This window comes from Lepidothrix coronata, unplaced genomic scaffold (assembly GCF_001604755.1).
Source record: "Lepidothrix coronata isolate B3197 unplaced genomic scaffold, Lepidothrix_coronata-1.0 Scaffold43, whole genome shotgun sequence".
Classification (NCBI taxonomy): Eukaryota; Metazoa; Chordata; class Aves; order Passeriformes; family Pipridae; genus Lepidothrix; species Lepidothrix coronata.
In genome coordinates, this window is record NW_016690223.1 from 2,592,419 (window position 1) to 2,607,486 (window position 15,068).

The window sequence follows — 15,068 nt, forward strand, 5'->3', positions numbered from 1 at the left end:
ATTGGTCATCTCACTTACGGAATCAAGTCTGTGGTAGATGCTCACGAGGCACAGGGGAGGCAGGTGGTGCCTGTCGTGTATGAACTGGTACAACTGGCACAACTTGGGCTTGTCCTTGGAGGAAGAAGGTTAAAACCAATCCTAAAAGATACTAGGGAACAGGCTTTATCCAGTTCCTAAGGCTTCTTATAGTTCCTCACCTAGAGCAAGAGCTTCTCCTCAGAACCTGTTAAGCTCATTCTGCAGTAACACGAATGCCAGGAAATAGCTGTACTCTCTTTAATCAAACGATGAAATTTGGGCTGATTTTGTGCAATGCACGTTATAACTTCAATTTAAACTTTAACCATAAAGTACACCACCTTTTCTCCACTTGTTGTACAAAATGCCTGACGTATCTTCTACTAGACTAGCAGTCATCAAGTAGTACCCAACTCAATCTTTTTCCAAAACCAAAGCCTGATGCAGAATGCTATGCTGCAGCTGTCATCAATGCAAGCAATTGAACTGTCTTAGTGGTCCCCTTCAGCTAAGAAATGAAAATAAAAAACTACGGTCAGTTATTTATTTAGCTCTGTTAAAGTTGGTTTTCTTCCTGTGAAATAATTTGATTTTTCATTTGTAGTGTTCTGTGAGCGTCAACATAGTGTACTACATACTGGAATTGTTTGTCCATTCTGGAAGACGACATTGTTTGATGTTAAATTGATGTTAAGTTGCTGAATTCTTGCAGACTACAAAATCTTGGATCTTTATAGCAGGAGCACAACTGCACTAGCAATTAATTTATTTAAAACAATAAATATTTCATAACTTACTATTACAGCTTTTAAATTATAAATATAATTTTAGTATTCTCAAAGTTTGTTCCGAGTTATACAATTATAGGCAAAATATACAAAATTCTTTTGATAACTGACCCTTTAGAGTCTACATTGACACAGAGATTAATTAATGCCCAATTAATAGTATCCTGCTAGAGAGATCTTAGCAATATTTAAACAGAAATAAATTGAAAATAAATAATTTACTACTATTTGACAAATGGCAGTTCACCACAGAAGTAGCTTTATTCCTATTTAAGTTTTGGCTACTATTATGAATAATCATGTGAGATCTGAAGGGCCTCTGCAAAGCTTTCCTCAAGATCATCAAGTTCCTTACTGACTTCCAAATCACTGTCACAAGCAATCAAGTTTAAAGTTGCCTCACATGTGGGTGAAGTGTCTGTGTGTTCTTCAGATTTCACACAAAAATCAGACTCTGTCCCAGCATCCATAATTTCTGCCATGTCTTCCGAAAAGTCCTCCACGCTCTGTGTCTCCTTTGACATTTCCCTGCATAATGGTGATTCACATTTGTTTGGTTCCTTTAATGATAAATCCATGGTCTCAAAGAACTCTTCACTTTTTGTGGCTTTTCTTACCCTGTGACCTTTACTGGTAAACTTGAGCTCTTCCACAGTATCAAACTCTTGCAGATCCAGTGAGTCAAAGCTTTCACAGCCTTCATGGATTTGCTCTGCCTCGCTGTCTGGGCCGTATCCGAGGTCTGCTTTCAGCACATCCAACATGTGGCGCATTTTGGCCTGGGGGTAAGGAAAGAACAGTGACATTTCTCTAGCCCCACAGCACCTGAGCACTGCTCAAACTCAGGGCTTAATTCTGACAGAAGGAAACAGAGGCTGCTTGCAATCAAGTGACTAAATTACAAGAGTGAGTGTCACCAAACTTTTGTCACTGTCCCTGTGACTCTTCATCTGCCATGATCCATGAATCTGAAAATTTCATTTATGGAGAGAGAGGCTTCCCACTGAGAATTCTGGTTACCTTTATCCTCAAAACTACCACTACACTTTTTGGAAATGTCACCTAAGTCATATGCAGAGAGAGAGACTATTACAGGGTCAACACCTACCTCATCCAAACGGTGCTTATTTTCTTCTATATGGCACTCAAACAGTTGTTCCAGAACCCTACAAATGAAAAATCAAATTACTGCACAGCAATAAAACCATCTTTCAACAGATCTACATAAATTATTGACTATAGTTTTTTTATTTTCATTTCTTAGCTGAATGGGACCACTAAGACTGTTTCAACTATGCTCTGTCAGAAACCTGTGGTTGGTAACCCACTGGACACGTGCTTAGCAGGCAGACCCAGCTTTGGGCAGCAGGTGGTAACCACAGGGTGATTTGTAGCACAATTCTGTGCTGGTCTATTGGGTCAATATGGTGGGAGATGCTAACAATCCAGTGGTGGTTCTACTGGCATGATAAAGTATCCAAAATCTCTAAATTCCACCACAGTGGCTGACATACACAAGAGTAAATAGAAGGAAAGAGTAAAATCCAGCTTTGGTAAAAAAAATCCAGAGAAAAGTCCTCAGTCATAAGAGTTCTGTTCCATTGCTTAAGCAGAATGAGAAAAAAAATTCTGCAGACAAAGTGTTCTGTGACAACTGAGGTACACAGTCACTGGAACACATTTTCAGAAAGTCAAGTGAATTTAATCTAGTTTACATGAGAAACTATTTTTTAAAAAAATAGTGCAAGAAGGGTATTAAGGGAAGACAACATTACTGTAAAAAAGGACCAGACAAAGACTGCTTTCCAAATTCGCTAATTTTTTTACTTACTATACTTAACATTCTCATTGATAGCCTTGACATGAGAAGAAAAAAACAAGAGAGTGCATAGACTAGAGAAACAGCTGGGGAAATTATCAACCCAGAGGAAGATCAGAATATTATGAAATTAGACTGCTTTGAATGTGCAATTACAAAAGTGGGTTAAAATTCTGTACCAGAAATACTGTAGGGTTTTTCACATAAACTGAGAGTTCTTTATCAGAAAGAACTGGTATGGAAAAGAATTTAGGAGAGTACTACTCAAATACATTTATTGTTTAATTATTGAAAAAATTCTGATTTAGCAACTGGTGAACCTTTATCTAAAACAGAATGTAATCCTGGCAACCCATGCTGAAGACTGAATTTGTACTGGAACAGGAATAAGGAGAGAAGGGAGATTGAGGATTTGTTGTGTGAAAGATTAGTAACTCAGTTAATTTAGCAAAAGAGATGCCGCAGAGTGAAATGATTTTTTCTTAGCATTATTCCACCTATGGTTCCAGGTCAGTTTCTAACAGAAGCTTTGATCTCATGGTACATAGCAGCAGATCAAATTAGATGACCCAAAGGTATTTCACAGTTCCTCTTTCTTACACAGAGCAAAACAGAAAAGGAAACAAAACAAAAGCAAGTGGCAACTGTGTATATATATTCTTAAAGGCAAAGAAATGATTACTAATCACCACTTCCCTTTCTTACTGAGTCCGTGTGTTTCTAACACAGCATTACAAAACAGAAAATAGCGGTAACCTACCTGTTAGAAAATAGGCCAAGGCTAAGAATTTCATTTGTTACATCTTCAATGAAAGTTAAATACAAAAGCTCCTCTTCCCTGCAGGGAGAATAGAAAACCAAATGTCAAATGTTTTAAAAAAGAGACACATATGACACAATGTAGTAGGTCTAATCATCTTCATGAGAAAGGCCATTAAAAAGATTGTAACACCTGCTATTTTTCATAAAAGATAAGTCTATCAGGACAAACTAAACCTTTCATTCAATCTGCAAAATATGAGACTGTTGCTATGGTGTTTTGTGTTTATGCTAACTTTCTGTTGTGGTATAATTTAGCACAGAGATCCTGAGTGAGGGAATCAGCAAATCCTGGAAAGCATTCAGAACCTCCTTTGCACTCAAGAAGAAAGTGTACAACTGCAGTTTGATGCTCTGGGTAAAGGCTTCCAAAGGACCTTCTACAGAATCTGACTGTGGCTGAAAATTGCTAGTCCTAAATGGAAGCTCCGAAAAATTTAAGTGCTTATTTGACAGCCTCCACTCCTTTCAAACACATTTCTTTGATGTACAAAATCTTTTTAGTGTGAGATGTGACTTTCACCTCTTGGAACAAATTTATCTCTATTTGATACCTCTTAAAGCCTTGTTGATGCCAATTGCTCTAAATGGGAGACTCTCTAGGTCTGGAGTTCTGGTTGAAAAACAAACAAAAAAGAAAACCTCAAAAGGAAATATTTCAGTGCTGTTTCTCTTTCACAGCATCTTTTGAAATCTCCCAAAGTATCCATCCAAACTCTACTGAATCATCCTCCAGTCTTAACAAAGAGAAAAAATGGAATACATCTTGCATGACTTTCATTACATAAAATTTGTCATCCAGACTAAAGATTATAATTTTACTTCCCTCGAGAAAGATATCTACAGCTGATCTTTGATATTGTATGCTCAAAGTTAGGCAGGAACAAGCCTGTCCTAAAGCACAAAGAATTAACTGACTTTCCCAAGGCCATTTGATAAAGCATTGGCCATGTTTCTGAATATAACTCAAACCTCTTCTAATTCTCATCAAATTTCAGTGCAGAAATGTGGTAAGAATGCCCTTCAACTTGGTATTTTATTTGCCAATATTTGCTTCAGAGATTACAGACCAAAACAGAAATGGAAAGTTAAACCATAGTCACTGTACAAGAAGAGAAGTCTATCCTTCTTCTGAAAATATAATGAATTGCCTTAATTTTTAGAATCACATAAAAATTTTTAATTATTTAATAAAAAATCATAGTCATATCAATTCTGCAAATTGTGAAGTTTATTCGGAGTCCTTATTTACTCAGTTTTGAGGAAAGCTTTCTAGTTTGATGTTGTAAATGAGCAGAAAAATGGTTTAAGCATACTTACTGAGCCTCGACAGTCTTCCTTGGTGAAGACTTCTGAGAATTCAACGATGTCTCTCTAATCAGAAGATCGGGGGCAAGAAAGAGAACAACATTCTAAACTCCCTTTGTACTACCTTGCATTTCATTTTCTTCTAGAGCCATGCTGTGCCACTTCCCCTCGGAAAAAAACCCACCGGAACACCCAAAAGCCCTGCTCCAGGAGCAAAATCCATTGCTTACACTGAAGCCTGAAAGACTATAGTTCAAAACTATTACAAAACCTCACTAGATGCAGTGCTCGAAAGACCTCAGTGCTGCTTCAGATGCGATTTGACCTCCACTATTCATAAGAGTGCTTTTTTAACTCAGAGTACATTTTTTCTTCAGACAAAAATGCCTTTGTATGACAAGGGCAGAGACCGAATCAGCAAGTCAGACCAACATTTAGGTCAGCAATGAGGAGAATAAGCTCAGAGCCCTTGAGTTCTGGCCTGATTTCCAACACTGCTTTTGCATTGTAGCAATATTCTAAATCTCAGTGTTATGTTTTCAGAAAAAGATGTGGGAAATACTTCTGGTCTACAATTCTCACATATTGTAGATTCAAAAGGCTGGATGCCTGAAGACACTTTTTCCTAAAGGGAAATACCAATTGGAATACCAATCCAGTATTTAGTTACAGTGTGAGCTCAGATGTACAGAATTAACAGCTGTATTAACGTGTCATCACTCTCACTTCTGACAAAAATACTCATGTATTTTAGAGCAATCTTTCTTAATTGGCTTCCCAGTGAAACTTTGTCGTAAGAAAATAATGAATTTTGAAGTTGGGCCATTTATGTAAAAAACAACCAAACAGAAGTCCTGTGAGAAGAAACTTATACAGAGAAATGGTAGGGAAGGATTGTGGCCTAAGGACCAGCTGTATAGAAAGCAAGGAGGAACAGTTCAAATATTCCTTCCTGCTGTAAATCAGGCACCTTAGGATGGCGCATGGACAAGCATCTATTCCTCTGTCAGGCTCATCCACAGTATATCTTCTATCTTCAGCCTACAACACAGAGATAAAAATCTTTATTATCGGTGCAAATACATGGAAAATTTAACCATTAAAATGAATCTAATAACTCTCTATGATTAAGCAGCCCTACAGATTTTATGTCTTTTCTGAAAAACTGGGTAAACAGAAAAAAAGGCACACATTCTTCTGCTGAAAAGTCATGCACCAGTCATCTATGACCTTAACAGATATTTGATAGTGCACTTATAGAAACAACTGAAAAATAAATCAAGATATCTCTTCATGTGCCTCTATATTTTTCCTTATTGTTTCCACTCATTCTTCTGAAACTCTCTCTCCTCTACAGAACTAATTCATCTCATGGCAATACAGAAAACAAAACCTAAATCAGTTGTATACTGCTGAGGCAGCAATGAAGTACATACCCCACAATGATGGTGAGGGGTGTGGTTAAGAGAACCCAGATGACTGATAGATGTATTATTACCTTCAATGTTATCTTCTGCTGTTCAGTCATAACTTTTCTCCCAGACACTTTGTCTGCACATGAAAACCTACAAAATTTAGAAAGGTATTAGATTTCCAAGTAGGCTACTTTCAAAATATGCAGGATTAGAATATCAGTGCCACTGTGCAAATTTCCTGTCCCTCTGAACGGAACCTAGTACCAGACAGTTTAGAACATTTCTGCCAGACTTTCAATCACATAATAAAGCTAAGTTATAGTTCTTTTTGAAGGATAACAATAGTCATTCACAGGTGGTCCAAATCCATAATTTCGCTGCATATTGACAGGGGATAGCTAAATTATCCAAAATAATTGTTCAGAATTTAGAATGGAGATGATCCTAAAATAAAAAGTGCACCAGGAATATAGATGACCCCCAGCCAGAAAATCAACAGTTGCAACATGGAGCTGAAGTTATCATAATTCCAGTCTTAGGAAATTCCTACTATGAGGTAGTATCAGTAAAACTAGAACTTAATCAAAACTGTTCAATTTGCTAAGAAGCTCAATGCAAGAGAAGGACACTAATTTTGTTTAAAATATTTAATATAAGGTATATATGAAGGTATTTAAATTCAAGTAATAAAAAGACAATGAAGAACAGCATTCAAGAATTTAAAAAAAGGATCTTTGCATGATGTATTAATTGACAAACTGGAAAGTATAAGACTATAGGGGCAACAGTGGAGAACTACTTGCATGCTTACACTCATTAATTCTTAACAAGACAGAAAGCACAACCACACACCAGAGAGAGCCTAGGGAACAGAGAGGGAATGACTATCACCAGCAAGATCCCACAGTTTGAATTTAGCAGCACTTTATATCCAATTTGTATACATAAAACCAGTTCCTCCTTAGCTTTTGCTAAGGCATATCTAGAATAACTTCAGAACAATTATTCTGGTTTAATACAAATGTAAATGAAAGCAAAACATGCTGCTTTTATGAAGATACTGTTATGATAACATCTAAATTCTAGAGTTTCAAAATAAAGTTTCAATCTCTGTACCTGATCACATCGGTCTGTGTCTGAACTTCCACACGCTGCTTGCGGGGATTCTTCTTTTTCCTTCGAGCAGGAGTGTAATATCTGTACTGCAACAGGAAAGATTTAGCATCTGATATTAAGGTGCGTGGAGTAAAAGGTTTTCGGCTCTTAGTGAAGTATTCAGAGTGCCTCTCTAGAAGATCCCCGCTGCATTCTTTGGGGCTGCTTCTTTGACATCTCTGGGAATGACTAGTGCTCACAGCGGAGCGACTACATGAAAGTCCAGAGCAGTTTCTTGGTGGCCTTGATGTACTGATACCTGAGGTTGAGTAAGATGCCCTAGATGTATTCCGAGAGCATTTTGTGGCATATTTTACTCTATTAGTGTGAACCAAGCCATGCTCCCCATAAGGAGACAGTGCTCTACATAGGTCCTCTGCCTGGCCAGCACAGGGGAAGAGACCATCTTTGTCTTCCTCTTCCAAGAAACTCTAGAAAAAAATAAAACAACATTTGATTGCTTTTCAAGTTACCAACTTTGCTCACGATGGTACTCTCACCTATTATTGTTACCAACTTGGAGGTATTTTCTGTGTAAGAACTTCCAATTTTTGTAATATCAAACTGGTTTCAGAGTAGTCCCAGTACTAATAGATTTACAAACCTAATCACAGGAAATAAAGAGAGTAACAAGCAAATAGTTTGCTTCAGTAGCAAAACATTGGTGCTCTGTTACAGAATATTGATGCCTACATCAAACCAAGAGTTTAATAATTTTGTATGAGTCTAAAGGCTCAATACATTTTTAGAAGTCAAGGATTCATTGCACTGTAGCAAATTATTTTATCTGGGTATGTTCTGTTCATACCACCCAGGGAAGGTAGACATTACTCATAATTATCCCATGCTTAAAAATTCAACATTACTCCTGAATTGTATTATGACACTGTGGTAAAGACAAGTAAGACAAAAACACAACTAACTCTAAGTGGCATCTTAAGATTTATTTTTTTTTTTTGTTAAATGAGGAAGAACAATTAAATAGAAATTTTATTTCTGTCATAGAGAAAATTTTTAAAAATTTGCAACTTCAAAGCATAAATACCTGTACAGGGCATGCACACTCATAAATGTGCTTTACAATGTTTCTGAAAACTTAGAAAGCACCTTACCAAAACAGCTGTTGTATATTCCTTTCCTACCTAGGATAGAGCCATGCACTGAATATTCTGTCAGTCAGGGAAAATGATGTATGATATTTTACAATCTCCAGGGCAGGCATTCTGCAGAACTAGAAGATTAAGCCAGAAGCCTATCAGCAAACAAAATTTTGTATAAACTAATTTATTTAAACCACGTGTATAACTATGAAATTCTGTTACACACAACCGTGTGATGGAGAAGAGATGACTCACATTGTGTGCACTCAAACTACCTGGCAACATAACTCCCAGAGACAGTGCTCACAGTGCAGCAGTGAGGGACATAAGTTGAGGATAGTGTTATTCTGGAAAATCTCATTGCCGTACCATGCAATCAGTAAAACGCAAGGCAAAATAACTAAAATAAAACAACAACTGACAAAATCCAATTCAAAACTGACAGCTGACATTTTGAAATTATTATCATACTTTCCTTACACTTAGGCAGTTCATATAGGTCCACATCAGCAGCAACAAAGTGCTGTAAGATTTAAAAGCATGTATACAAGTAGAGGTGTTTCCTAAAAAGAAAATTCAATTTCTAAGACCAACTCAGGTTTTTAACAAACACTTAATATTTTAAATTGAAGCTCAAATATGATGACTATACATCTTGTGGCATATAGTAAACATTATTTAGAGGAATATTAAAAATGCAGATATTTTACCATGAAAATTAAGTCACAGATCACATTGCTGTCATACCATATATTTCCTTCACAACTATTTTCTCTCACATCAGTAAGACCTATCTACAGTATTCCAGTACCCCAATGTCCACAGCTGCTGATGCCTAATGCAAAGAGCTATTTTTTTAGTTAGCTGAAGCAAAATGAGCTCTTCTTGATGGTGTAAGCTGACTTTATTTTACTACTACAGCATAATTAAATGCTGAACTGATAACATGCAGTTACAATGCCAAACAAATGCCTTAGCAAGCAGTATAACGAGGCTTACCAGTGTGATTGTTTGCATACAAAGTACTTGCAATGGTAGCTCAGCACTACAGAAAACAGACATGACTGGAAAGTTTCAGAATCCACCTATATAGATGTTTTGAAAAGCTAATTCCATATTCTTCACTGTATATTATAAGTAGCTTATTTTTTCTTGTAAATTTTTTACTCTGAGTGGCTAAATTAGTTCATGGAGCTGCACTATAAATCAGATTGTAGAAGCATTTGTGAGCATATGATGACTGGTTCCCTGCCCCATGCAAAATAGTAACTAAGAAAAGGTATGAAGTGATATTGGCCAATTACTCAACTACACCTCAGGAAAGTGACATGTTCTATTCCTCTGAAGCAGTTGAGCTGATCCTAAAACAAGACAAAGTTACAGGATTGATGTAGCAATATCCTTAATTTAAGCATTCCTTACATATGAAGAAGCTTAGGGTAGTTCTTTTCTTTTCCTCCTCAAATGTTTCATAAGTAGAAGAGACCAAGTGACTAGAGAGACTGGAACCCTACGCTGTATTTGTGTCAGTTGTGAGATGTCCTCACTCAAGTACTGAGAAAGAAGAAAAGTCTTTCAAAGTCCTTATCCTGCTATAAAACTTTACTGCCTAAACTAGGAAGTTTTGCCTTCAAAACAATAAGAAACAATATCAGGAACAAGGAACTAGGTTGGTGACTTCAAAAAGATTTAAGGAGTGTCAGAAATGCTGTTTGCCTGCAATTTGTCTCCAAACCTTCAGAAGATTATTTGTACACCCGTGTTCCTACAGGCAAGTAAACTGTAAGCAAGTATGTTCAATTTTTTCTCTAGTCTGTTATCTATAAAAACATCAGATGTTTAGGTAGGAAAGAAAAAAATAAAGAAGACAAAAACATGCCTACAAATATGCAGTAGCACGGTGATTAAAATATATTTCATTTTATTGTTCAGATACAATTAAAAAACTATTCCATGGTAATATCATAGCTTTAGATATTAGAACTATCAAGAACTACAACTACTGTAATTTGGAGTCAAAAATCTTGAATCATATCTTGCTTACCAATATATGTTCCTATTCTATTGGTTCAAACAATTGTAATTTGTTTTCAAAGATACAAATTTACTCGATGACACAGTTCAGCAACCCCTTTAAAATGTTTCAAAAAGTACATATTTATGCTTCAATTTTATTAGTCACAAAACTTGGGTAAATTGAACAGTGCTTGCACAATGCTTGTATAGAGAGGACATCTGAATCTTCATGGACTCTGTGGAAGAGAAAATTCAGTAAAAACAGATCAAAGCATACTGCTGTCATCTGATGGGCAAAAGTAGTAACACAGATAAAGAATTCAGATTTCTCTGGAAGTTACTTTTACTTTCTAAAAGAAAAGAAGTTTAGTTTCTCAACTCAAAAGCCACTGAAGTATCAGCTGCCCTATAAAAACCAAACTGTGAAGAGAAATCTTGCCAAATCCTTTTTCACATAAAAGGTCCAAGGCAGCTTTCACTGGGGTCACTGAAGTTACACTAAGATGAATTTAAATCTTGAAATTAACTTGTCCTTGTATGAAAAGGTCTTCCAACAGAATAGTTCATCTACCATCATAAAATGAGATCGAAGAGATGCTTTATGAACTGCACTGCCAAGATACAGAAGCTGCAATTTTGAAATAAATGTGTGATTCTTTTAACTTGAGACAGTTCCATTTATAAGCCATTTACATATTGCTGTAAGCAGGCTGAGTGCCTGCTCTCCAATGCCTGGACAGAGAAAAGGTCTCTTTAAAGCTGCCTTTAGAGATGCTGCTGTCATAAAACCCTTGCATGTCATCTGTTACAAACTGAGAAAGTCAAGAGAGAAAACTCAACACAAATATGTGAACAAATTGGACCCCCTACGAATACAATCAGTTTGCATACTGGCATGAATAATAACTATTCTTCTCTTTCAAAACTATGTTCCTGTTACACTCTTTCCTTTTATGCATGTGTGTGCATATGTGTGTATACTGTGGTAGGTTCCTACTTTCATCAAATACTGTGATATTATTAATAAGGGGTATTACTGAATGTGCATATGGAAATGTATTAATTCGAGCAACGAGCATGAGAGGTGATTGTCACTACGAAGCCTGAAAGGAAATCTGTACTGAACATTCCTGATGAAAATAACTTTCTTTGATGCTCAGAAGGTTTTTCTGCTTTGTTTAGTCACATCTCTCACTCTGACAGAACTATTCTAAGCACAATACATCTTCAGACTGTTAATAACATAACAGTATAATAAATCTTCAAATATAAGGCATTTGAGTAGGCATTTCATATAGCCACACATGTACGTTGCATACAAAATTAACAAGAGACAGTTAATGGGTGTTTTGCAATCTGTATTTCATATGCACAAGCAGATGGTCCTAACTAATTCTTCAGAAAACAAAAAAGTCTCAAAAAACAGACTGAAAGGGATCTTGAAATGTCAAAGCAATGGCAACCATACTTCAAATAGTTAAAAGAGAAAATATAACCTCCTGTGAAGTACGCTTCCTTCAACTGACTTTTGGCATGGATTAACTTCTTTTAAAACATCATTTGCAGCCAGAAATGCCTATTAATAGGATTACTTGAACATGGGATATGAAATGCCAAGTTGTTCAAATCATAGATTTTACTCGTGGCCAGCTCAATTCAGGTTTTCTTGCTTCAGAGATAAGTCACATTGAGCTTCATCCAACTTGACTTGCTGAATAACTCAGATGAATGTTTAAAAACCCACATCAGTTTGTATAGAAAAATAAAATTAAAAATCTAAGGATTTCAGCATGCATAGGTGTCACAATATTTTCTGTCTAATTAAGTATCTAATACTTGCTTAAAAATTACATATTCACAAAGATACACAACCACAAAGTTAGCAGCCCTTTCAGCATCTGTATCTGTAATTTAACATCCTATTTTGATTAACTTTCACACATGGTGTCACCATCATTATTATGCTACATGGAAAGAGAGGAGCAGAAGAGAAGAACAGCTGTCCCCACGGCATCTTATGCCTCCTTGTCCTTCTACTGTGCTGTGAGAGATACACTACTGTCTTCGAAGTAATTTAGGTTCCAGCAGTCCCACAGATCCGAAGGCTACCCTATTGTGACATTTGAGAACGAGCCTCTTCCTTTGCTTCTCACTTAGTAGAGAAATTCATGCTGCACCATAAACTTCTATCACATCTTAACCCACAGTTCTGGATGCAATTTTCTTATCTCTGACCAAAATACTCTTTTGATGACAATCACTAATTATTTCAAAAAGTCAGTAATGAAGTCTAGTAAGCACTTTCTCTGTTCACTACATATCATAGTAGATTCTCACATCACAGTAACATTACATTTACAACTACATATAAAGGTAAAGAATTCACTGTTCTGAATTCACTGAGCACTTAAACCCTTGTACAAAACTAAGAGCAGGCCAGTCATGCTCAAGACACATTACAACTATTCAGTTTCATAGTTAGCTCAGTGTATAACAAAATACACTAACTAAATCACACAGATTTTAAGATATGTGTAACATTTATTACATAATTTAGAGAAATTATTTTTATTTCTTTTTGCTTTTACCAGGCACAAAGCAGAGTCTCAACTCAAAACTGATCCTGTGCTCTGTTGTAGCATTAAATAGTAATAAATGCAGGTACGTGAATAATGAAAATGATGAAATAAAGGCACCAAACTTGACATGCTAATGAATGAAGCCATTTGAAAATAGGAAGTCAGGTGCATACATCAAAGCCGGTTAGCACATATTTAGCTTACAATCTAGTCAGCCATTAACACTGTCAGAATGACAAGGGTGATATCTTTATATACATATATATGTACGTTATTCTTAAATTTATATACATTTTACAAGAGCCACATTTTATTAGGCAAGAAGTTATGCATTATGAAAGGAATTTCTAACTATTGTGTTCTTACATTTAAATGTAACAGTGGCAAATCGAGGAGAATTCTGCTTGTCTCCTTTTCTTACATGCTTCTGTTATCTTGTAAGATGTTCATTAAGCACAGGACCACATTCTTCTCTTGCCATTACCTTCTTGGAAACCCAGAGTATTCCAAGGTTGACTGCTTCAAATTTGTGCTGACTCTCACCCCAACCCAGAAATGTCCTAATTCAACAAAACAATTTTTGGAGCAGTTCCACAAGCAGAGGATGTATATTCAGCTTTTTCCTAATGGCACCAGCAATAACATGATTACTGGAAAAATCCTCTATATCATATGCTTTATCAGGCATTAGGAATTTGTTTTCCAGCTGTCACTTATCAATAATATATGCTGATGGCTACAGAAATACAATTAGCATGTGTAATTCATCCTCACAATGCATTAAAGGACATCTAACGATTTAAACAGAGGAACTGTCCCTTGGTGTATGAACAAGGAAATCGATGCATACTTTGGCAAATGAAATAAAGTTTAAATAGGGCTTCATTTCTAGCATGAATGTATGACAGCCCAATTACTTCCACTGCCTACCCTTCTACCAAAAGGCTCAGTTTGCACTTAGTGACTCACTGGTGTCAGTGACACAAAATGGTGTGCCAAAACTTGAGAAAAGGAGCGCTCAGTCTACTTCACAAGGTATTGGCTACAATGTACCACACCTGAAATGTTTCTACACCAATGCCCATAGCAAAAGGAACCAACAAGAGGAGCTCGAAGCTTTGGCGCAGTCCCAGAGATTTGACATCACTGGCATAAGAGAAAGCTGGTGGGATGAGACCTGTAACTGGAGTGCCCCGTTGGACAGTTACAGGCTCTTCAGGAGAGACAAACAGGGCAGAAGAGGCAGGGGGGTGGCACTGTATGTAATGGGAAGGTTAGAAGGTATGGAGCTCACAGCTGTCTATTTTCTTCTGCGTGAAGTATTCCAGCCCTCGCTCTAGAGCTGCTGCAGAGCAGTGATCAGCTGTTGTTATGGAAGGCAAGTATATGATAATATCTATTTAGCAAACTTAAAATATCTACCTTTCCAAAAGAGGATGGCAGACTTCCACTGTCTCTTGAGCTGGATCGGGAGACAGTTTCACACACACTCATTTTCTCTTCACACCTGGCTATCTTCTTTTTCAGTTTCTCTCTTCTTTGCTGGTCGGCAACTTAGGGAAGAGACAAATTGTTAGATCCAAACTGAAATATTCCTTTTTTTCCTAAGTGATTTGAAAAAACATCATAGTGGTTTCCAATTGCTCAGTACAGTCAGACTATTGAGATACATTCCACTTCCAACACAAAGCAATTATAAAATTTACATCTATTCTTAGAATAAAAATAATGAAGACTATGCTGGTAGCTGAAGCTGCGCCTTAGCTTTCCTGAAGTATTCTTATCTCACAATGAACACCAGTATATAGGAATTCCAAGATCAGAATTGCTAGCAGAGCACTCTGCTCAAAAACTTACAAGCTTGCTATCATTTTTTTACAGCTAAAACTCTTTTGACTGTACTCTCATCCAGGATTTCAGAATAAAACCCATTTACTGTTAGCAAATTTGACATGCAAAAAATCCATGCTAACAGCATGGAGTAGTCTCCCAAATACAGAAACCCACAGCCAAACAAGTAAGTTCATGTTAAGAACATAAAAATTGAA

At 36.6% G+C, this 15,068-nt stretch overlaps 1 protein-coding gene across 8 annotated transcripts in view; it reads right to left on the reverse strand.

The window, feature by feature from the left end:
* Positions 1 to 1,036: 1,036 nt before the first annotated feature.
* Positions 1,037 to 15,068, reverse strand: part of SPATA7 (spermatogenesis associated 7) — a 37,121-nt gene continuing 23,089 nt past the window's right edge. For all 8 annotated transcript variants that reach the window (XM_017813849.1, XM_017813846.1, XM_017813851.1 and 5 more), the window contains 8 exons: positions 14,443 to 14,573; positions 7,287 to 7,756; positions 6,254 to 6,320; positions 5,726 to 5,796; positions 4,768 to 4,821; positions 3,389 to 3,466; positions 1,918 to 1,975; positions 1,037 to 1,588 (listed from right to left, as the gene is read on the reverse strand). In XM_017813849.1, the coding sequence (XP_017669338.1) occupies positions 1,097 to 1,588; positions 1,918 to 1,975; positions 3,389 to 3,466; positions 4,768 to 4,821; positions 5,726 to 5,796; positions 6,254 to 6,320; positions 7,287 to 7,756; positions 14,443 to 14,573 (1,421 nt within the window). In that variant the 3' untranslated portion in view covers positions 1,037 to 1,096. The remainder of the gene's footprint in view (positions 1,589 to 1,917; positions 1,976 to 3,388; positions 3,467 to 4,767; positions 4,822 to 5,725; positions 5,797 to 6,253; positions 6,321 to 7,286; positions 7,757 to 14,442; positions 14,574 to 15,068) is intronic.